The sequence below is a fragment of the Canis lupus genome, chromosome 24 (assembly GCF_048164855.1).
Source record: "Canis lupus baileyi chromosome 24, mCanLup2.hap1, whole genome shotgun sequence".
NCBI classification, from domain to species: Eukaryota; Metazoa; Chordata; class Mammalia; order Carnivora; family Canidae; genus Canis; species Canis lupus.
This window is the reverse complement of record NC_132861.1, coordinates 47,928,649-47,953,037: the sequence shown is the minus strand read 5'-3', so window position 1 is coordinate 47,953,037 and position 24,389 is coordinate 47,928,649. Positions and strand designations below refer to the sequence as shown.

The window sequence follows — 24,389 nt, the reverse complement described above, 5'->3', positions numbered from 1 at the left end:
GTGCCCAGGCCTCTGCCGCCCAGCGCAGATGCAGACGATACCCCAACAGCAGGAAAAGTGGGCCCCAGAGGCAGCCCGGAGACGGTTCCTCAGGCCCTCAGATCGGGGGCATAAGCCCGGAGAGGCCAGAAGCAGGAAACGTCACCTGGTGTTCTTTCCGTCCTTCTAGGCTCCATCTGAGCACCTGCTGTTGTCGCGCCAAGACTCCGAAGAGCACAGGCTAAAAGCAACGCCCCCCCGGCCCCCCGCAGCCCCTTCCCGACTGAGCCGAGCACGCAGCCCCCATGAGAACCGAGCCTGCTGTTCTGCGAGGACAGCGGGTGGCCCGGGCTGAGCAGCTGAGGTCTGCTGCGTCGCCTGCTTGAAAGGGCGCCGCTCATTCAGCCCGAGTATCCTCACCTCCGCGTCCCGTTTACACCGGGGGAGCTTGACGGGAGGGAGCAATGGGGGCTCTTCCAGCAATGTGCCGACTGCACAGCTGGACGCCCCAGCGGGGCACTCTCTGCAATTCAGAACAGGGGTGATGACGGGTCACGGTGGTGCTGCCGCGGGCCCGGGGACGGGCAGCCGGAAGGGAGCCGGAGGGTGACCTCGTGGTCCTTCTCTGGTTTGGTCTGTGTGGTCTGAAAGAAGCTACTGCAGGTGGGGAGATACGGGGAGCCGGGCCTGGGCTCGCGCACTGCTCACAAGCCCCAGCAGGCAGGTGCTGAGCTCCCCCATTTTGCAGAGTGACGGAGAGGCTGCGGCACAGGTGGCCCATCCGGGGTCCGCAGCTGCGGTGGGGGGGGGGGGGCTCTGCAGTTCCGAGGGCACTCACTGCCCGGCGTCAGGAACGGACTCAAATAAAACAGGGATCTGGGTTAGGCTGACGCGTCAGCTATTTACGTTATTTCATAAAACGTCTGTTCTTGCTTGAATTTTGATGCGCTCCGGTGAAACTGTTTAAGGAATAAATACGTAATAGATCTATGTTTCAGAAGACAGAACACAGGGGGACGTCGGGATAAATCGGTAGAATTCCGGATTTAAGTTCTGTGTAGTGGTGCTCCCCCCGCCACCTGCTGTCCCGGGGAGGCACGTGGTCGCCACAGGGTGGGGACGGTCGGTCCCTCCGTGTCCCCGCTCAGCACTGGCCCGCGGCTTCCCAGCGCACACAGGCCAACGTGCGTCCGTGTGCTCAGCACTGGCCCGGCTCCGGGGGCAGCCTCGTTTTCTAGGCAACAGAACGTCCCAGAATCACGCTTCTGACTTGGGTCGCCCCAGCAGGAGCGACGAGGGCGGCTCTGTCCCCAGGAGCACCGGGCAAGGGCCAGGGATCGCGGGGCGCGCGCGGCGCGGGGTGAACACAGGGATGGAGGCTCGCGGTTCCCTGCTAACTTCAGGTCTGCTGAAGGGACCGCCACCAAAGGGCAGTTTACGCGTTTTTTTTTTTTTTTTTTAAAGGACGTAGCCTGGGTGCCACCGGGTCCTGGCAGTAGAAAGCTTCCTAGCAGGAGGCTCTGGCTCTGGCTCCTTTCCCCGTAGCTTCCTCGGTAACTTCCCCGTGCGTGTGCAAGCGCGCGCGCACACACACACACACACACACAAGGGTAATCCTAAAAAATCCCGTTTGAGACGATGCTGATTCCAGCAGCGAGCTCGCTCGCCCAGTGGACCGGAGTTGGAGCCAGGTGACCAAACCTGCTCTCGACCAAGGGCCAGGCAGGGAAGAGGTCTTGGCTCTGCGGGCCACGCGGTCTCTGCACCCCCCCCCCCCCCAGTCCACCGGTGTGGACTGAAGGCAACGTAGATGGTGTTTGAACCCACGGGCACGGCTCGGTCCGGCCCAACGTCACTGCCAAAAGCAGGCGGCCCAGGAGCCAGTCTGCCAAGCCCTGTTGCAGGAGATGTTCTCGTGAAAAGCCGGGGAGGTACAATTCCAGTTTTGCTGTGAATCCCACCTGTGCTTCTATTCCCAAGGTGTGCAGACGTCCCGAGGGCCGCCCCCCACATGGGCGAGGGCAGCAGAGCCTCCCGCTCCGGGGCCACCCGGCAGGAACCCCAGGAGCCACCTCAACGGCAACTAATGCCCCTCTCTGCGGGGTGCGGAGGCTTTTCTCCCGACCCTGAGAATCCCTCCACACCACCCTCTCCAGCCCCCACATCCCCTCCCCGAATCTCCCAGTTCGCCCCTCTTTCTATCACCTTCCAAGGCTCCAGGGGTTTATTCCCCTCCTGCTTCACTCCCGAAAACAGCCGCCCTTCCCCTGATTCGTATCCTAGAGTAACTCTTTCTCAGAGAACCTTCTCCAAAGAGCCCGGCCCCGGACCCCAACGACCCTGGCCACAGCCGCCACCGGTGACCCCTGGTCGTCAAGCCCGGTGGCGTCACCCTGGCGGCTCCAGCACCAGCGCCAGCTCTGAGCCCTGGCCCCAGACGCGAGGCGGGACGCCAAGAGGACGTTATGGGGCTTCTCGGAGCCAACCGGCCAGGACAGGCCAGCGGAGGCAGGTGGGCAGCTGAGAGGGTGGAGAGCCCGGGTCGCGGGAGGCCGTGCGGGGGCCACCAATGCTTTCCCCGTTGGCTAGAGGCCCGGGTGTGCCCTGTAGTGTGACACCGACGTCCCCCGTTCCACCTCTCACGATCGCGATTCCCAGTCATGCCGGAGAAACAGAGGCCGCCCTCAATCCCTAATCACATGTGCAAAAAAAGGAGGCAGAGGAGAAACGAGGGAGTCTCAGGGAGAGAAAAACGCTCATCAAAATAAAGCTAGACTTTGGGCCAGCAGCTCTGAACACTTCAGAGTCGCAGATCCTGTCGGGAATCTGATGGACCAGGGATCTTCTCCCAAGAGATCAAAACAGAGGCAGCTGGAGCATGAGTGTCGCTGTGCCCAGGGATCCACCGGAGACCCCCCAGGAGCTTGCAAATCCAGCCAGAAGCCACCTGAACGGTGGGCGCCCTCCATGCTGCATCCTGACCTGCCTCGGGGTCCCCCCAGGGGCCCCCCACAAATGCCCACCTCCAGGCGCAAGTGCACACCGAAACCCTGCCTGAGTATTTCGGGGAGCGAGGACGCGCCCAGACGCCGGCCCAGTGACTCGCCAGCCGGGCCCCGGAACCCTGGGGAGCACTTACCATCATGAGCTCCTTCTGGAAGGACTTTCGGTCTTTGTTCTCCGTGTTGTTGCAATCCTCCTTCAGCTTTTCCAGAACGGACGCCACCCGCTCGGGCTCACTGTCCAGCTCCGCCCGGCAGAAGAAGGTGAGCGGCAGGTTCCCGTAGCCCAGGGCGTCGGCGAAGGAGCGCCAGCTGCTAATGTTCTCCATGAGCAGAGTCCTGACGGAGGCGTAGATGTAGGTGAGGAACTTACACGGTCGCAGGATCTGCTCGAGCAGCACCGAGGTGCTCAGCTCGGGCCCCGCGAGGAGGCTGGGCCTGGCCTTGCCCACCACCAGCACGTTCTTGGCGTGCACGAGGCCGACCCTGCCCTGGTGGTAGCCGATGTACCACTCCTTGGTCCACAGCTGCCCCTTCAGGCGGATCTTCTCCTCGCTGAGCAGAGCGATGGCATCGCCCTTCTTGTACTCCAGCAGGTAGTGGTTCTTGCTCTGCCGCACCACGGTCTTGAGCAGTTTGCCAAACTTGAGGCTGGACACGGGGCGGTCCTGAAAAGTCGGGTACTTGGTGGTGGCAGCAAACGGGGACAAGATGATCTTCCCGACCTCGTTCTTCTTGAGGAACCGTCTCTGCCCGGAAGGCTTGATGGCACTTTTAGGGGGTGGCTGGGGAGTCTGGACGCAAAACTGGGTCAGGATGGCCTCCTGGTCGCCTTTCACCTGAACCCTCAGGGTGAAGTCGGACAGCTCGCCGGGGTTCTGACAGGCGATGGGGAAGATGAGGCGGCTCACTTTGCCCAGCTTCATCTGGAACCCCCTCACCACCTTGGCCTGCTCGCTGGCTTTGACCTCGTAATTGGTCATGTTGGAGAACATGCAGACGTGGAGATCCTGGGGCCTGGACAAGACGAACTGATGCTTACCCCAGAGCTGCAGGGCCACGGGGGCAGGGCTGGGCGCCTGGCGGGTGACCTCGCTGACCAGGAGCGTCTTTGGGGCACAATCATGCCCAAAGATGGTCACCACTGTCTTGAAGGAGGGGTGGATGTGTTTGGGGCCATAGAGCCCCACCGTGATCTTTTTATTGATGAAGTCCCACACCGTGGAAGGGTAGAGAATGTTCGGGCCGTGGGCAACGATGGCCAGGTACATGCAGGGCTCCAGGTTGTCTAGCTGCACCTGGACCGTGTCCCCGTAGCTGTAGGTCAGTGGGATGGGGACATAGGGCCCTTCCTTCAAGTCGCTCCTCAGGCACTGGAGACCCACCGTGCTTTTGCTAAAAATGTCGTTTTTCACCTCGGCCGAAACTTTCATCTCCAAGATGATGTAGGTCTTCACCTCCAGGGTGCTCAGCTTCACCTCCAGCACCGGGCTGACGCTGCTACACCTGTCACTGTTGAGCTCCAGCGGGGGGTCCAGCAGGGCTTTCATGGAGATTTGCTGCGTCTCGCCGGGGGCCACGTGGCCCTCGGGCACGTGGATGCTGATGTTGGTGTCGGGCAGCTGCACGGCGCCCCCAGAACTGTCCAGCTTGCACGCGATGCTCGTCTCCACCGCCTGGGTCTGGCCCCAGCCGGGGCTCTGGCCCAGCAAGTCCAGATCGTGGCACGAGCGCGCCAGCTTCCGGTGGCTCAGCCAGGCGGCGCGGAAGTCCTCCCGGCTCTGGAACTGCTCCGGGGCCGGCGACTTGAGGCCCGTGAAGAACCCCGATGAGTCGGGGGCGTCGGACTTGGCCTGGAGCACGGACAGCTCGGACAGACTGTAGGAGCGCTTGCTCCTGAAGAACGGGTTGTCCCGCTTGCCCGGCGCCTCCGCCTGGAGCCGGTTGGTGGCCTGCAGCTCGTCAAAGATGTTGCCCGTGCTGTTCGTGGTCGCGGAGCTGGATTCCGTGAACGACGACGTGCCCGTGTCAAAGAGGAGCAGGTCCACGGTACTTTTGGGCATCAGCTCATCCACGCTGGGCATCGCCGTCACGTTCCCATTCAGAAACGGGTTCGTCTGGGCCCCGTTCCAGAAAGGGTTGTTACTGTAGGTTTTGCTCGGTCCCTTGTCATCCATCCCCACCCCGAGCAGGTCCAGCTCCTTGGCCACCTCATCCGGGCTGTCGGGAAGGTTGTCAATCACCCCGCTGTCGCTCAGAGTGGAGTTCCGGTAGTTCAGGGGCTGCACGTAGGACGAGGGGATGTAGCCCATCTCCGTGGTGTTGTGCGCGTACCACCACTCCCCGCCCGACGTGTCCAGGACGTACAGGTGGTCCCCCTTGGAGAACTTCAGGGTGGTGAAGTTGGTTGGGCAGTAGTCCTTGATTGCGATCACTTCCTTTGCATTTCCAAAGGGCGTGGGATTGTCTACTAGCAAGGCACTGGGAGAAGGCACTGCACAAAACACAAAGAAACGGGTGGTGAGCGCGAGGCAGTTAGCAGAAGCCAGCCAAGGCCAACGCCGGCGTGGACTCTAGCTCGCTCGGCGCCGCGGGGGCAGCTGGCCCGACCCTGTCTCCCCGGGATCACTAAACTGCCGTCCCACTTTTAAAATGTCTTTTAATCTTTAAAGATTTGATTTTTAAGTAATCGCTACACCCAACGTGGGGCTCGAACTCACAACCCTGAGATCGAGTCTCACGCTCCGCAGACCGAGCCCGCCGGGTGCCCCAGATACCATCTCATTCTGACCCGGGTTCTCTCACGTGCCTAGCTTACCGGAGCGGCCCCTGGGTAGGGAGAGAAGCTGGAGGTGGGCGGATTTAGAAACAGCAACGTCCTGAGCAGAGTGACCCACTGCCTGCAGCCGGGGACGGGGAAACGAGAGCCTCAAAGCAGCTCCCCGTGTTGGTGAGCCGGTGCCATGCTCTGGCCTTCAACACAGAACACGAGGACGGGGTGGGGAGGGTTCCCTAGACAAGCCGAACCCGTTCTTCATCAAAATCAGACTTTTGAGGCCAATCTCTTCCAGCCTCCTCTAAAGGCTCACTCAGGACGACCCAGGAGCGCCCTCTCCCGCGTACCTCGAAGAGCAGAGGCTTATGTCTGGTGTCGTTCACGTTGTTTCCGAGCAAATGTTGAAGTCTGAGAAACCCCAACACTTTAAACAGGGACTCAAACTAATGTATGGTCCGTGGCGTTGAACTACGTACGTTGCCGGCGTAGACAGTACACGGAGCGGCGAATTAAGGGGTGTGTGTGTGTGTGTTTTGAAAAGTAACGGGTAATTAAATACCTAAGTGTTTTCTCTCCCTCCCATACACGACAACGTACATCCAGGGGACGAAGAAAGTTCCTTCGGAAAGGACTAAATAAGCCCGGACCCTAACTGCGCCTTGTCTCACGGAGTTTGCGGATCCTCTGGCTTCCTGTAACCAACGCCTGGAAGAAAGGACCGTGTTTTGAGTGGAACTACACCCACATCTTCTCTGCTGTGGGATTAAGGCAATACACATTCTAGCCTATGACACTGGTCCTCCAAACACACCGTCTGCCAGCGTCCTCTTCCTTTGAAGAGAAATAACGAAAACTGAACTGGATTTCCTTTGCAAAGTCTTGGAGAAGAAAGCAGGACGTGTCTATTTTATTTCCACGAACTAGGTTAGAGAGTGATGCTTGGTAGGAAGCTCACCGGGGCGCTGAAGGCCCCACCCTCCATGCGGGGTGTTGGGGGGAGGGAATGTGGCTTGGGGTCACTGGGCCTGGGACCCAATCCGGGCCTTTGGAAGACGTGTGGCTTCCGGAGCCTGAGACTCTTTCCCCAACGGGCTCTGGTGAAGATGAGGTTCTCTGATCATGTCCTTAGCATAATGATGCTTACTCAGCCCAAGGTAATAAGGACTCACAAAGGGTGATGCTAAAGTGGACATCTCCACCCCCCGTCCTCCTGATGTTATTTTCCCCGTGGCACTTATCATTAATCAATATATCACATATATATATAAATGATAGGTTTACTTATTTATTTGTTGGGAGGGGGCTGTGTCACCCCCATTAGGGTGGAAGCTCCCTTAGGGTCTGTTTTGCTCACAGCGGTAATCCGGGAAGACAGCCTGTCACATGGCAGGTGTTCAGCCAATACTCGGAGAATGAATGCTCATCTCCCATGCACACGACAGAGAGGCCATATCTGTGTAATGGGGTCAGGGTGTTTTCCTTGGCTGTACCGTGCTATACAATTACCCCAAAGAGAAATCTCTCAACAGTGAAGGTAGGGGAGTGAATAAAAACAGCCAAGTCACAGGGAATGCCTTTTGAGCGAGGGGTGGGGAGGAGGATGGGTCAGGCTGGGGTCAGGGGACAACAAAAGATCTCTCTCCCTTTGTTTTTGAGCCATGGGCTCCAGAAATATAAGCCCCCTTTTTGTCTCTTTGGCACCTCTAATGAAAATGTCACATAAAAATTAAAACCAAATGAAAGTCAGAGAGCTTGCCAGCTATTAAAATCTTGTTAGAATCCCTCAGAAGTTATATCCCTATTATGTTCCCCAGAACAATCCCCTTAGAGTGATATTTTTAAAATTAAAAACCAAAAGCTATTAAGCGGGCTTTGTAGATAGCCTAAGAAAATGTATCAATGCAAATTATCGCTTTAGTTTCACCAGACTGAGGAATAAAAATGGTTTCACTTAAAATTCCAGGCACTCTCCTCAGCAGAGAAGCGGTAACGTACTGCACCCCGAGCATCAGGCTCCTGCGATGGGAAACGGCGCTGCTCCCTGCCGGGCCGCCCGGGGAAGTGGGCTCTGGTGTGAGCTCCTGCCAGATGGGTCCCTCCATCAGTCACTGTCACAGAGCACCTGGGGACCCCCGGAGGGGCGTCCACCCCCTCAAAGGCAGGAGAATCCTTATCAAATCCCATCTTAATGAATTCTGGGGAGCACTGCCCAAGATTCACAGCTATCCTTGATTTTAATACCAAAAAAATAAATAAAAATAAAAAAAATAAAAAAATCCCTGCATGTCAGGGAGTTCAGTGCACTGAATAATCTAATTTTTACCCCTTTGCCTCAGTTCTGGTTAATCAAGGGGCAGAGAACTTTGCAGCAGATGTTTTGGCTGGAATAAATCACCACCTTGACGCCCGGCTGCAGTGCTGCCTGGGGAAGTGGGTCCAGGGTCTCCGTGGGCATCGAGGCCTCTCGGCTCACCAGCCCCAGCTCGCATCCCGGATTGTCCCGTTTGTCTTCCCCCCACAACTAGGGTGTTCTGTTAGGACCCTAACACCTCTCGGGTCATCGTGATTATTTAAAAAATTCAGCTCTCTCAATTCAAGAGCCCAGCCCAAATCCCACAAATGATGCTCACGTGTCCCAGCTTTCCCCATAATTAGCTCGCCTATAAAGTAAGAGGACAATGCCCACGACTGAACAGTGAGAAATGAATGGTCCCACCATTTACAGCAATACCTGGTAACGCCGCCTCTCTTATTAATAAAATTTCACAACTTCCTTCTCCGATCTGTTCGTGTGAAGAACATTTAGAGCGATGCTCAGGGCTCCGAGCATACAGCACAGACGGGAAGGGAGAGGTTGAGGATAAAGTGAAGGGAGAAGAGATTAGGAAGAGAGAGAAACGTGGTACGTGTGGTTTTTAGGACATCGGGGAAGAGGGTCACATCATCACCTGGGAGACTGCGGTTTGGTTCAAGAACTATTTATTTAGCACTGACATTGTGCCGGGGATAAAAACATAAAGGTCAAGATCAGCTCCCACTGCTCAGTGTACCCGGGATGGCCCAGCGGGGAACCGTGACCCCTTGGGGTAAATGTCGTAGGGAAGGCGCCTAATGACGACGATGCTGTATCGCGTGGCACCAGGAAGCACCTACCACGGTCAGAGTAGACTTCTAAGAAGAAAATGACCCACTAGTACCCATTCTCACTGACTCCGAGGCTCAGGGCGATTAACCCCAGGTTCACCTCTAAAGCAGGGGCCAGCAAACAACGGCCCCTTTATTGTTGTTTTAATAAAGCTTTATTGGAACACAGCCATGCCCGTCGCTTACTGTCTTCTCCCTCCTCGAGCTGCAACAGCACATAATAGCTGTGATGGGACCCTTAGGGCCTGCAAGGGTTAAAATATTTCCTGTGTGACCCCTTACAGGAGAAGCTTGCTGACCCTGACCCCAGACCACCTTTTCCTCTCTAGCAGTTCTCACTATTTCCTCGGCTGACCACTCTCTCTCCTCGCCCCCCAGCACCCTACCTCAATGTCACCAAAACTCTCAAAAAGAGGAAACATAAACACATCCTGTATGAAAAAGTTGCATTACCAAGGGGAACATTCAAAACCTCCCAATACACCAAATCCCCTCCCCCCAAAACCCCCAAAACAAGTGGTTATTGCTTTAGGATTGGATTCACCTTTGACAAAGTTTAGAGAGCTAAACTTGAATTATCTGGATGGGAACTTGGCAGCCTTTAAGGCGGAGGAGTCCTTGGGTCTCAGAGCACTTGCAAATCTGTGCCCCCTGCGCCCAGCCATGGTTGTGTCCCCATGAGCTCACCCTTCTTCTTTTTTTTTTTTCCTAAGATTTTATTTATTTATTGGGGGGGGGGAGCACGAGCTGGGGGAGGGGCAGCGGGAGAGGGAGAAGCAGGCTCCCCGCTGAGCAGGGAGCCCGATGCAAGGCTCGATCCCAGGACCCTGAGATCACCGCCTGAGCTGAAGGCAGACGCTGAACCAGCCGAGCCACCCAGGCGCCCCGTGAGCTCACCTTTGACATCATTAAAGCTCGCTTCTGAAAACCCCTCGCTCAGGTCAATCAGGGTCCCCTCGGACTTGCACCGAGGGAGGCCGCTGGAGTTGGCAGCTCGGATCCGTTGAGCTGCCATCTCGAAAACGCTCTTCCTGGGAGGACGGCTAAGGTTTCATCTCCTCCTCCGGGTGTCCCAGCGCTGGCTGAAGCTCTTCTCAGGCAACCATGCTGCCCGATGGGGTCGACTCGGCAATGTGCTTCTTCCTGCAGGCGGGGGGAAGAAAACACGAGAATCTCCCTTGAGCAAGTGAAACATGGGCTGAAGAGTGATTTTAGGGGAAGTGGGAATCCTCTTTCTCCCAGAGGCCGCGCCAATAAAGACAGACCCACGTGACCTTTCCTGGCCCAGGAGAACAGAGTAGGGCTCACCCCCTGGAGCCTCTGTGCTCCGACAGCCTATCTCCTCCTGTTCTGCTGCTGCGCAGGGCCTGGTGTCTCCACCCCTTTGTCCTGGGGCACGATGGGGTTTGTGAAATTTGTGAAATTTGTTCTAACACCTGGCCAGCCTGTTCATTACAGTGAACGAGGAGGACCAACAGGATCTGCACAGCCCACGTAGCCAGTTTTGGGGTTCAGGAAAGGAGAAATGAATCTGTCTGCCCAGGCAACGGCTGGTCCCTTACAGGCACGGCCCCAGCTGCGGCTGCGACACCCGGGAGAGCGGCGCTCAGCGCGCGCCCCTTGGAACCCCGCCTCGGTGGGGTGAGAGGGGAGCGCTCCATGCCCATGCTCCCCTGAAATCCTCCCTGGCTCCCCAACAAACGACCATCCTGGATAAAATACACAGGCTGCTTTCCGCCTCCAAGTCATCCCTGCGTCCCGTGCGCAGATGAAGCCGTGATATATGCACCCGGTGTTACCAAGCCGGCGCAAGAAGGTCCCGGGGACAGAGCACAAGAATCATGACGCCAAGGCCTGTTTCTTTCCGGAGGCATTTGGGGGGTTCTGGAGATTGAGACATGACTGGCTGTGGGCAGGAAAAGGAGCAGCCAGGAGCCAGGACTCAAAGCAGTGAGTCCTCCACGCTCTTCGAGGGAAACAGGGAGACACACCCCGGCCGGCAGGGGCAGAGAGCAGCCCGAGGCCAGGCGACCCTCACTCCCCCCCTCATCGCGGCTCATAGAACCCGGGCTCAGGTCCCTCGTGCCTTCCTTCGCTGTGCTCTGCAGAGACAGCTGGAACGTGCTGGCCCAGCTGCGCCGCCTTCACTCCTCAGAGGCACCTCCCAGTGGCAAGGACAGCCCTGTCCCGATCGATGTGTGTGAATCAATAGGATGATCCATGTAAGACGTACGTCGATGTAAGATCAACGACTGTGGACCCCCGCACCTTGGCCACCCCAGCCAGAGCCCGCCAAGCAGCCCCGGTCCTGGCTCCGAGCGACCCACTGGCAATGGCTCCAGGCAGGATTTCTTTCCTTCTCTGCCACACACCACCACATCCTCACTGGGATGCTCTTGGAGAGAAGGGGGCGTGGAGCTGGACGCAGAGCCAGGCAAGCCTGTGGCCCAGGGTGGGAGCCCGCGGGCACCAGGACGCAACCCAAGCCCACCTGCCGGACAGCCCGGCTTCAAAAAGGAGCCATGATATTAAGCTCCGTCGCTGAGATGAGAGAATGAGAAAACCCTTTGGATCTGAAAGACGAGTCCCGGGATCCCTGGGTGGCGCAGCAGTTTAGCGCCTGCCTTTGGCCCAGGGCGCGATCCTGGAGATCTGGGATCGAATCCCACGTCAGGCTCCCGGTGCATGGAGCCTGCTTCTCCCTCTGCCTGTGTCTCTGCCTCTCTCTCTCACTGTGTGCCTATCATAAATAAAAATTTTTTAAAAAAAATTGAAAGACAAGTCCCACTTTCTGGAGAGAACCAACACAGAGAAAATGGGACTCGTAGATGGGGAGCGGGGGGCGGGGAGGACAGGCCGCGGGGAGGGGGCCTTTAGGATGGTCCTGAGCCCATAACCTGTGTCTGCAGAGTGGACTTTCAAATTTAATGATGATTCCTTACCCCAGATTCTAGGTCGGACTGTGCCTCCCGGGGAAGCAGCAGACAGACACAGCCAAAGAAATGGGGGGCACAGGGGTGGGGAGGGTGCTGTGAAAACTGGCTGGCACCCCCTGCCCATCCCATGAGAGGCTCCCCACCTAGTGCAGAGCTGCTCCGAGGACTCTGAGCACGAGGCCGAGGACTCCGGGTCGTGCTCAGGCCAAAGGATGCTCTTCCTACCGAATCCACCCCACAGCCCTCCACCCACGTGCACGCCTTGGGCTGGTGTCCCGGTTAAGGACACACGGACCCCAGCACACGTGTGCTTTGGGAAAAGGGGTCCAGGAGTTTCCCGGGAGAAACCATTCTGCCCAAGCTTCAAGAATGACCCAGAACAAAAAAGGAGGGGCAGCACCTGCCATCCCACCTCCTCTTCAATGCATGTTACCTGATTTCCCACTCACAGCAGGAAGAAATGATTTCACGGAGGGTTTAAGAGAAAAGCCGAGATGGGCATCATCATGAGGCATAGCATACTGCCAGAGGTGGCTTCACTCCCACGCTGGTGGGGCCCCGGGGACCCCGAGGCCGGCTCGGGGAGCCCCGTGCTGCAACACGGAGGGGCTGGAGAGCCTGGCTACTGCCTGCCAGAGGGAAAGAGGAGCAGCTGTGCTGGTACTGACTGGGCAGGAGAGGCCGTGGGGGCCGGTGCGGGGAGGGCGCGGGATGCAGGTGCAGGTGGCGATGGGCAAGAGGCCCCTGGGCGAGCCCCAACTCCCTCAACGTCCTGTAGGGTAGGTTGGTGAGGTCGGATGAGGCTGATGTGATCCGGGGATGGGGGAGGAGGGGTGGACAGTGGGAGCCAGTTGTGCACCTGAGACACCTACAGAACACGCCAGGGCTCTCCAACGAGCACCTGCAAGAATCTGGAGGCTGGCAGATAGACCAGCAGATAAACACGCTCAGAGCGATGTGATTCTTGCATTCCCTGCCACGACCAAGAAGGTAGCTTGGGGTGAACCAGGGCCTCAGGGGAGGGCAAGGAGAAGGCATCCTCTGCATCTGGATCACTGTTTAAACGTTGTTTACTGTTGATGGGGACGTAGTTTTTACCCCGAGCCAGGGCAGAGCCAAAAGGCGTGTTAGCAGTTCCACAAAGAGATCTGCAGTCCTTTTAGAAGCACAGATACCCCCCCCCCAGGGGGTGCCGTTCAAGGAGCAGATAAGCCACCAACTGTACGGTTCTGACAGCCTCACGTTATCATCAGCCAGACCGAAGCCGAGCATCAACACCGGGTGGCCGCCGAGCATCAACACGCTCATTCATGCAGCCTCTTCCGCGGGACGGGGGGCGTTTGTCCCTGGTGCTCAATGCCCTGTGTGAAGCCCAGAATGGCAATCTTTCTTCTGGGACAGCGGGGGACGGTCCTCAGACAAGTCCTGACACTTACCACTGCCCCTTGGGGATGCTATTTTACAGCAAAGAGGGCAGACTCTCCTCCTGGAACCTGGAAGCTTCCCTGAGGAGATACCATCAGGAGGACGGCTCACAGAGCAGCTGGGCACCTCCACCCACCCCAGAACCAGGCGCCGAGAGATCTCGGGAGGTTAACTCGCCCGGGAGGCGGCGGCCAACACCACGCTCCGTGCTCGAGCACCCTGCTAGGCGCTTCTTTCCAAAGCCGGAGTGCAGCAGGCCTGATTCCTCCCGTCGCCCCGTCCATGGGGCCCTCTCCTCTCAAAGCTGCCCTTCCAGGTCAGGTCACTGCCCAGCTCCAAACTCGGCAGGGTCGCTCACTGCTTTTTTTTTTTTTTTAGATTTTATTTAGTTATTCATGAGAGACACAGAGAAAGAGGCAGAGACACAGGCAGAGGGAGAAGCAGGCTCCCTGCAGGGAGCCCGACGCGGGACTCGAACCCAGGACCCCAGATCACGGCCAGAGCCGAACCCGACCTCAACCCCTGAACCCCACCCCGGGCGCCCTTTGCTCACAGCTTTCAAATCAGTGAGGTTCGATTTCCCTGCCCCGGCCTTCGGAGCCCCCCTACGACTCGGTTCCCACCTGCCCTTCCAGGCTTGTCACTCACCTCCACACCCATGTGAGTCGGTGACCGCACGCGGGCCTGCTGCCTCTCGAGCGTGCCCGGGGCGGCTGGGCGTCTGCACCCTGAACACACGCCCCCCCACCCGTGCCTCCAGGGAAACGGTCCTCTCCCTCCACCCTTCCCGCCCCACCCGCCTCCCCACCGGCCTGCACGCCTCCCGGGTGACTCATGTGCTGGGCCCACATCTGCAGTCCGCGTCCTCGAGCTCCAAATTCGAGTCGCCGGAGCTCGAGGAGCACGGCCCCTGGAATGGGTCCCTGCCGTGTGCGAAAAGCCACGGTGGGGTAAGTGACAGCGACGCTCCGACTTGCTTTACAATGAGTGTGTGAAGGTTCGAGACTGTATCTGGTGGTGCCTGATTCGACTGCTCCCTGTTACTACATTTGCTGCACGTCAGGCTGCCTTCCCTCTGCATTTTCTGCCCTTTACCCTATTTTAATATTTTCAGGTTATTTACTACTTTATTTTTACTCTTCTCCTAATTATGTACATGGTTCAAAAACGCCTGCAATCAAAGAGACACTAGGAGAGTAATATCAAGGAACATCTGTCACCTGCCTTCCCAGACATGGATCAGGAATGACGTGCAGGCGTCTCCCTCTGACTAGGGAAGCTCTAAGGAGCCACAGGGTCGCACGCTCGAGCAGCACAAGGAGACGCGGCCCGGTTCTTGCTCAGTTGACAAGTGACCCCCGGACTCCAGACCCAGGTCACCGAGGGGCCCTGCAGGGCTGACAGGCGTCCGTCCTGAACGTCCTGGGTCCAAACCCAGCTCGAGCCCCTGCCAGGCTTCACCAACTCAGTCACAGCTGAATGGCACATGCAACCAGGCAAAAGCACCCCCCGACCCCACCCTACCACACACACCCCGGTCAGGACCTGACCTCCGCCCGACCTCGGCACCCCCACGGTGGCAGGCATCAGCTCCTCCCCGCAAGTCCACCGTACCCGACTCTGCCCTCCGGGAGCCCACCCCTCAGCACTCAGAATGTTTCCAAAGTCCCAACAGTTCAAAACCCTCTGAAAGCTGCTTAGTGCTTAGTGAGCTTACAGTGACCTCAAGGCCCCACACTGTGGGTCCTGCTGGCTCTGTGGACCCTTCTGAAGTGCTTCCTCAGGGCCTTTGCACCTGCTATTCCCACACCTGGGAGGCCCATGCCTACATATTTTCCAGACGCGATGCCCCATCTCTATCCAGGGCCTGCTCAAATGTCACCTAATCGGCAGGGACAAATGTCAAATGTCTCCTCCACTGACATCCCTGATTCCACCCTCTTTCCCTACTTCCCTTATCAACACGACAGATCACGTGCTTTCCTGTCACCAGCCCGATTTCTCCAAGAGAGTGTAAGCTCTGAGAGCCACAGGACTCACTCTGCTTCCGTTCCTCCTCTGCTGTGAGACCTACATGGACCATGAAGGACGGAAGTCTATTTTTAAAATATTTAAATATTTATTTGTTTATTTACATACTTATTTGAGAGAGAGAGAGTGTGCACAAGCGAGTGCACATGAGCAGTGGGGAGGAGAAGCAGGTTCCCCGCTGATCAGGGAGCCCGACGTGGGACTCGATCCCAGGACCCTGAGATCACGACCTGAGCTGAAGGCAGAAGCTTAACAGATTGAACCACCCCCGCACCCTAAGAATTCTATTTTAATAAAGACAAAGGCGGGGGGGGGGGCACCCGAGTGGCTCAGCGGTTGAGCGTCTGCTTTTGGCTCAGGGCGCGATCCCAGGGTCCTGGGATCGAGTTCCGCATTGGGCTCCTTGCGGGGAGCCTGCTTCTCCCTCTGCCTGTAATCCCACAAATAAATAAATAAAATCTTAAAAAAAAAAAAAAAAAAAGACAAAGGTGGGGCGCCTGGGTGGTGCAGTCAGTTAAGCCTGTGACTCTTGATTTTGGCTCAGGTCATGACCTCAGGGCCGTGGGATCAAGCCTCGCATCGGGGTCCACGCTCATCGTGGAGTCTGGTTGAGATTCTCTCTCTGTCTCTGTCTCTCCCAAGAAATAAAATATTAAAAAAAGTAATAAAGATAAGAGCTTCGGAGGTATTTTAACAGGTATCGCTGCGATACTCTCCTCTAAAGAGCCAAAATCCCCAGTGAATGTCTAGTGCCCCCCAGATGGCCTCATGACTTGATTATACAAAGCAGGATGAATTCCGGAACCCTAGCCTCTGGTGGGAATCTAAGTTACACGTTCCTAACGGCTGATGGGGGGGGCTACAAGTCCAGCCGCCCTGCCCTCCACTAGGGTCGTGCGCTGCTGCTCTCCGAAGGGCGGGGGCAGCCCCTGCACGCCCCCCCATCCTCCCCAGGCCACGCCTGCCCGCGGGAAGCCCCCCTCCACCCCTTCTCTAGAAGTCAGGTCTGGGAAGACAGGAAGGGGCATTAAAGCTTGCTTGTGCCTGACTCACAACTAATGAGTTTTTCTTTTCCTTAGTATAAAGGCTGATTCATGCGCGGAGAAGAGCCCGCTCCTAGCTCCTCCCCGGGAACCAGAGGCTGGCCTCCGCACACACAACATCGCTGGACACGCACAGAATTGTTCACGGACTCCGGTGGCCAACTCGGGAGCCGCTACACAGCCCCTGGGCCACCTGGGCCCGCCCGCCCCTCGCCTCGGACTCGGGTGGCTCTGCCGACGTTCCACCCGAGAACGTTTCCAAAGACAAAGGCACCAAGGAAGAAACCAAAGAACCTGAGCGTCTGTGGGGTGCCAGGTTCCCCGGGGGCCCCCGAGCGGGGGGCGGGGGGAAAGCTGCTGGGTCTGGGCCCCGCGTGCAGGAAGCACGGGGCCCGCAGACCGCTCCGGGCTCCTCCCCAGCGAGGTCTGTCCGTGCCTCATTGGAGATGACTCATCTCCGCATTTGATTTTAATTTCTGGAGTAAGAGTGTCGTGTTGATTGCATCAGATTTCCTCCGGGTTCAAAAGCGAGCATGGGTTTCAACCCGCTCTGGGTGATTCCAATCACCAGACTGTCGACAGAAACTCCATCCCGTCTGCTCACCTGGCTCGCTCCCCAAACAGCAGCGAGCTCAGAGAATCAAAATAATTCAAAGACGCCCTCCCCGGCTGGCCTGTCCCCCCGCCTGCACCCCGTAAGCAGCGGCCGGGAGCCCACCGACCCCGGGCCCGGACCCCCGGGGCCAGCCGCAGAGAAACCGGCCACATGCCCGCCAGCCTGCAGGCCCGTGGGGGCTCCCAGCTCTCAGCAATCACACGGAGGACCCCTCAGGGGGAGCCGGCTGCGACCCGGCCAGGCCAGAGGGCGCCTCTGTGTGCTGCCAACGTCTCCAACATCCCTTCCCTCGGAGCCAAACGGCCCTGGAGGCCGATTCCTCAGCCTGCAAACTCCCAGCTCTCTGCATCCTGACCCTTGCCCCGGACCGGTCTGGGCAATACCCCAAGAGGACAGCCAGCACGTGACTGGTGTCCCCTTTCCAGGCCCACCCCGTTGGCAGGGACAGCCCTGGCTCCCGTTACGAGGACCAGCCCCAGCCGGGCCCAGAGAAACCCGAACCTTCCCACCACCCACCATGGCAGGAGGCTTCCTACCTCGGGAGTCTCCTCTCTAGAACCTGCTGGGCGCCCCTGTAGCCCAAGACAGAAACGCTGCCCTGCGGCCTCCAAGGAGGGCTGCCTCCTTCTGGGGGTGCAAAGGGCATGGCCCCCCTGGAGGGGGCCCCGAGGAATCCGCTTCATTCACCAGGGTCTGGAGTGAGCTTCAAGTCTGACGACTGAGTTTTAGTTTTGGGCGGCGGCCTGCTGCCATTCAGAGCCCCCAGCAGGCCGGCTGTGAGGATCATGCACCCCAGTCCCGAGTCCATCCGAAGAACATGGGCATCCCCCAGGCAGGGGGCCCCGTCGTCTCCGTGAAGACCCTCGGAGCCCAGCGTCCAGGAGCAAGGCTCTGCGCTCAGCAGAAGGAAGCAGCAGATGCGTCCAAGGAGGCCAGGCCCGAGGCAACGCGGAGCCTAAAGCTTGGAGGAGAGAGAAGGTTCCGTGCGCCGGACACTGGGCTGGGCACATGCACGCACTCAAGCCCTAATATGCTCATCCAAAGCTCAAGAACCACCACCCAGGGCCCCGGGGGTGGCGGGGGTCCTGTGGGCGCGGCGTGCCCACACGGGTCAGCACTTCTGACTCGCTGTTTCCACCCCCCCGGAGGGGCGAGGGCTGAGGGAGCCAGCAACACCGCGGGAGGTTTCATGGGCCAGGGACATCGGAGGACCCTCTGGGTGCGGGCCGTCCCAGGGCCCGGCCCCCTCCCGGCCAGCCGGGTCCAGCCCCAGTCTCGGCTCCTCTCTCTAGGCCGCAGAGGACCATCCAGACCCCCCGGCTCCCACTTCCAGATGCTCCGCACACGCACCCCCGTGCACACCGCATCCCACGTCCCTTCGTCTTTCCCGGACTCTGGCCAAACCCGGCTGCTTGCCCTTGGTGTCCCTCCCAGCCACCTCCTGAACCCTGCCGCCCCCCACCCCGACCCTCTCTCAAAGACCTAACAGGGCTCCTACTTTCTCACCCATTAAAACCTGCACATCTGCAAAGGACCCCGTCCCACGGCGCCTTTGCCAACGGAACCCCATCTCTGTTCCGAGCCCCGCGGGGATCCACCCACCGTCTCCTCTGGGCACCTCTGGGCACCTCTGGCTCTGATCCCCAGCACCACAGCTGTCAGGACGCACGCGGTTTCTTGGGTCCCTAACAGGTGCTACACTCACTTCCTGGAGAGCTGGATACGCGGCTTCTCTCGCGGCCCAGCACTTGGCCCACGCTGTCCGGCGCCACCTGCTGAACGGACAAACGTCTCACCCGAGCAATTATTTGGCACCGCGGGTCACCGGGGACCACCAATGGTGCAAGCGGATGGAGGAGCTCGTCCCTTCCCTCTCTTGCTTGCCGTGCGGTGTCGGGCGCGTACAGGACCCTGCCACGGCGAGGAGAACGAGGTGGGTCCCCCTCGTGGGTCCCTGGCGCGACGAGACGGGAGCCCGCGGACACCTCGCTCTGCCCGTCATACCGTGTGTGCTCCGACGGCTGCTCTTCATCTGTCCCATTACCCGCGGCTGAAGGCGGCGGGGAGGTCACGCCTCCGGCATGGGGTTCGGGAGGCCGGGCGGTTTGTGGTCTGCCCCACTGAGTCACACGGGAAGGCCAGCACCCCCCGTGTGACCGGGCTGGCGGCAGACAGGCTGTGAGGTGGGCCTTGTGATCAGCCCGGCGAGAAAGGCTTACCAGCCCTGGTCCCCCGCCAGTGACCTCGGGAAAGACCGAGGGTCATTATCTCCGAAATGGTCTAACGGCAACGAGAAGGGAGGTCCAGTCGCTGGACCGGGGCTGCTGCTCCGGGGGGGCGGGGGGGGACTCCCCTCCCACACCCTCAACGAAACGGCGAAACACCCGCACTAAAAAGCAGCTGTGATTTGTAGATGTTAGTCATCGATTTACTGTCTTCCAAAAAAAAAAAAAACCTAAACTCAACCCAAATAGATACTTCTCTTTAGATCAACACATTTTTTTTTTTATAACTGAAGTTTATTTAAGGAAGTTCTTTTAAATGAAGCAGCTTTGGGATCCCTGGGTGGCGCAGCGGTTTGGCGCCTGCCTTTGGCCTAGGGCGCGATCCTGGAGACCCAGGATCGATTCCCACATCGGGCTCCCGGTGCATGGAGCCTGCTTCTCCCTCTGCCTGTGTCTCTGCCTCTCCTTCTCTCTCTGTGACTATCATAAAATAAATAAAAAATTAAAAAAAAAAAAAAATAAATGAAGCAGCTTTCTATTGCTTTAAAGAGGAAGTCGGTCTATAAGAAAAACCTTCCTTAGACACGCGGAGACCTTTTCGAGTATATGTTAACTTAAAAAATGCCTTTTAAAAGTTCACGTTAGGGACGCCTGGGTGGCTCAGCCGGTTGAGCGTCTGTCTGCCTTCGGCTCGGGTCGTGATCTCGGGGTCCCGGGATGGAGCCCCGCGTCCGGCTCCCTGCTCAGCTTCTCCCTCTTCTCCCTCCCCGTCCTCTCATGCTCTTTCTCAAATAAATAAAATAATTTTAAAAAGAGGTCCTCTTAGGTAGCACTCTGGGAAGCCAACGCTTGGCTGGTGCCACCCATGTCACAGATGAGTAAACTGAGGCTTGTCTGGTTTTAGCGAGAGGGGTGTTCCCCTGAGGTCTGTTTCTAAGACTCAGATTCAAAGGCCAGACTGAGACAAGGAGGGGACGGGGCGCAGCTTCCAGGGTTCTCCGCCGCCCGCCGCCCCCGACCGCTCTCGTTGATGACACACACGCGTGCCATGTGTCTGAGGCTCAGACCCATGTATCCGGGGGTGGACAGAGCCAGTGCCCCCCCCCCCCCCGCCCCGCTGGCCTTTATGCTCCAAGTAACCCAGAAATGCAGGCTGCCTGACGGGGGGGAGCGTGAGAAGGGAAAGCCAGCCCAGCCTCGTGACCGGGCTCGCCCCGAGAGTGCCCTGACCCCGCTCCCCGCGGGAGCCAGATCGCGGCTGCTATAAACACAGGGCCGGTGCTAGAGACCATCCTCCTAACCCGACTTCCTCGGTGTTCTGGATTATCCTCTTAGGACGGCTTTCTAGTAGAGGACGGAGCGTTGCCAAACGTGTTCCTGGAAAGTTCCAGCAATATGGACTCTCGGCAGCCGTGGGTGCCTGGCCCCTGCTCCATCACGGGGTCACCAGCAGTTCCAGAAAAGCCCTGCTCACGGGACCAGCGGGGAACAGAATCCCGAAGTTCCAAGTCCTATCCTCTGGCCGTGACACTCAGAAATTTCTCAGACACCTACTGCTACATTTTTTTTCTTTTTAATGAAAATCATTATTTTATTTTTTCAAAGATCTTATTTATTTATTCATGAGAGAGAGAGAGAGAGAGAGAGAGAGAGGCAGAGACACAGGCAGAGAGAGAAGCAGGCTCCATGCAGGGAGCCCGATGCGGGACTCGATCCCAGGACCCTGGGGTCACACCCTGAGTCAAAGGCAGATGCTCAACCGCTGAGCCCACCCAGGCGTCCCCCTACTCCTTCTTATTTCCTGTTTTAGGACCATGATTTCGTATCCTTTGCTCCATTACGAGTCTACAATTTCACGGTCCCCGCTGCAAACACCTGCCCCACTCCGCTGCCCGCACACAGAGATCCATCTGCTAACTCGATCAAGTCTCCGTTACGCAGCCCCGTGAATCTTTCCTTCGTGATTTTGCCTCGAGACACAGAGAGGCCCACCTCCGTGAAAAATCGGATAAACATTCACATCTATTTTCCTTTATCTAAAAAAAAGGGGGGGGGGTCTGCATGCCGACATGAACGTACAGAACTTATTTCGCTGCTCAGCGAGGAACTTCACGAAGTTCCTTACCTCGGGGCAAAGCAGGGGCCCGACTGCGGGGACGTCGCCCCGATGCCTTCTGCACGCGGGACGTGGGCAGCCGTGCGGGTTTGAATCGGGCCTCTTCTGTGTCACTGGTCTGCATGCTCTGAGAACCACATGGGCCCCAGTTCCCGTGGTGGTTTGACCACATCTGCTTCCCTGGTAGGACTAGCACCTTTATCTCAAAGTCTCTTATCAGCTATTTTCACCTATTTTTTTCCCCCTTCTACATGACCTTTAAAATAACTGAAAATTAAAGTAATTGGATAAAACGTCTTCCCCCCACCCCCAGAGGCAAGCAACCCCGTTGTCCGGGCCCTGGTGAGAAGGGACACCCACCGTTATATACTTTATTCTTTTCTTCCAGAAACATGGTAGGTCTCATCTATTTAAAAACGCGCCCCAGGGCGGTGGGTGTAGAGCAAAGACCGGCAAACTCTTTCTGTAAAGGAACAGAGAAGAAGTTGGACTTTGGGGAGCCACACATTCTCTTGTCACGAGGACTCCATTCCGCCCTCAAGTCCAGGCAATCCTGCCTCCGGAGTGAGCTCATCTGACCCCCTCTCTCTATTGTCGGCCTCTAGCTGAGCACCTGCTCTCTCCCCTGGTCTCCCAGCTCCCATTCCCCTCACCCCCCAGCCCCAAACACACACGGCTAAGCCCTCTCCTTCGAACAGCTGGGGGGCCTCTTAACAAGTTAAGTCTCTCCTGCGGCATCTCCCCATCTCCCTGCGCTTAGAATAAATCTATCCGGCCAATTGGGAGTCCGTTAAATCTAGCCTCCCGCCCTGGACTGACCGATCTGGCCCAGCCCAGCCCTCCATGACCTCCTTTCCTTCTGAGTATATTCATTTTCCACGTGTAACTCATTTCTGCCCCAGGACCTTGGCACTGGCAGTTCCCGCTGGCCGGCAAGCTCTGTCCCCACAAACTTCACTTTGCTGACAGCTTTTGCCACTCTGGTCTTGCCCAGTGCTTCGGGAAGGCCCCAGCTAACCGCTCGCTCACCACCGTGGCCACACTCAGCCGGATCTCTCTGTGCCTGACTGTCTCCACCCACAAGAGGAAGGGACAAGAGTATTGAGGGCTTGCACAACAGATGATGCCCACACACACCGTGCACAGGGCCTTGCGGCACAGGAAACGGTCCACAGAGGCAAGAAGCGATGCTGTTACCATGACCCAGTGCCCACACAAGCCCCGTGTTTGCACAGCAAGTGCTCTGAGTTTGTGCAAAACACATCTTTTTTTTTTTTTTTTTTTTTTTTTTAACACGGCCTCGCTGCTTCCCAACTGCACCACTGTGGTCCGGAACGCTGAGATTTTGCTGCAGCAAAGAATTGCATCCAGGTGGGTTCACAGGTGCTTTATTAAAGGAGCCGGGATCCTTTGTCTATCAGCCACTAATCGCTTCCTGAGGTCTACCTCCGCTGCTCTAACCCCGGGTTCCGCGGAGTGAGGGTTTGACAGTACTCCATGCACCTTACTTCCACGGCTGGAGCTACCGGAGGCCCAGCAGGGAGTTCAGGTTTGGGGAGGACACTGCCAGTCGTGCACAGCAACACGCATCTTTTGGCGAAAACCTAAATGCCACCAGGCCAGGGGGGGGATGACACCGAGAAGCCTTATCGATATGTCCCCATTTTTCTAATACCCCCTGTAAAGAGGTTGCACTGAGCACGGGCCCCCTTGAGATGGACCCACCTCTCCTACCTGCAAATATGACCTTATTTGGAAATAGGATCTTCGTGGAAGATCGAGGTCGGATGAAGTGATTGGGTGGGTGGTGGGTGGTGGGTGGGTGGGGCTCGTCCACTATGACTGGTGTCCTTATAAAAAGGGCAAGTTTGGACACAGAGGGAGATCACATAAGGACACAAGAGGAGGTGGCCGTCCGTCCACACGCCAAGGAGAGAGGCCTGCAACAGCTTCCCCCTCACAGCCCCAGAGGGAACCAGCCTGTAGACAACCAAGATCTCGGACTTGCGGCATCCGGAACCCTGAGAGCGAATTTCTATTCTTTTCGGCCGCTCGGGTTGTAATACTTTGTTACGGCGGCCCCAGGAAAATACACACGTGTGTCTCTCGATCCGTCACATCTCATTAAGACTGGAACGCCAAGACATAAAACAAAAGTCAGGCTCCCAACACAGAGAGCCACGGCCGCTACTGAAAAGTGTGACCTTGTTTCCACACTTCTAGAACATTCCATCCTAGGCTCCCGAACCACCAGGCCAGCACTGATGGCCGCTCATCTCACACTCCTGAAGGAATCTGATGCTGGCAGGTGACGCATGGGTAACTGGACTTGTACATCCTAAGCGTTCCTATAAAATTCTCGCCAAGTCACCTCAGGGCCCTTGCAAAGGCTTTTCCTAGTGGCGTCCAAGTAACTGGGGCTTTGCAACAAGCTGCTCTCACTAGGACGCTGGAGGTGCCTGGGCATCGGGGTTAACGGAGAACATGCTGGGACCCTTTGAAAATAGGAGGCGAGGGCAGAAATGGGAGGGCGGATAGAATGGTGGCCCCTCGTCCACGGGCAAGGCCGGGGGAGGGGAGGCTCCTCTCGTCACCCAGGGCACCACCTCTGGAGCTGGCAGCCAGCGTCAGGTGCCTCCAGGTGGGCCTGAGCAGGCTGGAGCCGTCCACACCACCTGACACAACATTCAGGAATACGAATCAACACCCCAGCGGCTCACGGCGGCTGAGGTCAAATGCACAGGCAAAAAAGCCCAGACAGAAACTTCCAGCAGCTGCTAGGAGCTGAAGCCCCCTCGACTCGGCATTTAGGGCTTCAATGTCTTCTGGCCCAAACTGGAGCTCGCCTTCACTGATGCATCAAGAGACAGTGATTCTGGAAAAAGACCAGGGAAGAAAGGGCTCTCCGGGAACATCTGCTGTTCTGGTGAGGGGATGGGCCCTCGCCTCCCCCCGGAGGCCCCTCTCTGCGGCCTGGCACGCCAGCGGGGCCTCCCTCCCCTCTCTCGGAGCAAGGCTGCCGTCTGCATGCTCAGCAACCTGCCTCCAGCCCCACCATGCACCAGCCCACGGGGCCCTTGCTCGCTCTTGCACACG

The 24,389-nt window shown here is 57.7% G+C and overlaps 1 protein-coding gene and 1 long non-coding RNA gene across 6 annotated transcripts in view; one reads left to right on the top strand and one right to left on the bottom strand.

Annotated features, from left to right (window-relative positions):
• Positions 1 to 24,389, bottom strand: part of SH3BP4 (SH3 domain binding protein 4) — an 83,424-nt gene that overhangs the window by 4,560 nt on the left and 54,475 nt on the right. For 3 of the 5 annotated variants that reach the window (XM_072796775.1, XM_072796776.1, XM_072796777.1), the window contains exons 3-4: positions 9,799 to 10,044; positions 3,119 to 5,475 (exon numbers count right to left, since the gene is read on the bottom strand). In XM_072796775.1, coding sequence (XP_072652876.1) covers positions 3,119 to 5,475; positions 9,799 to 9,916 — 2,475 coding nt within the window. In that variant the 5' untranslated portion in view covers positions 9,917 to 10,044. Of the gene's footprint in view, positions 1 to 3,118; positions 5,476 to 9,798; positions 10,045 to 21,653; positions 21,757 to 24,389 lie in introns of all 5 variants that reach the window. The other 2 variants (XM_072796778.1, XM_072796779.1) reach the window with 1 other exon arrangement.
• LOC140616241 (uncharacterized) lies at positions 16,153 to 21,292 on the top strand. The gene is made up of 3 exons (XR_012016786.1): positions 16,153 to 17,930; positions 18,645 to 18,885; positions 20,513 to 21,292. It is a non-coding gene; the product is annotated as an uncharacterized lncRNA (long non-coding RNA).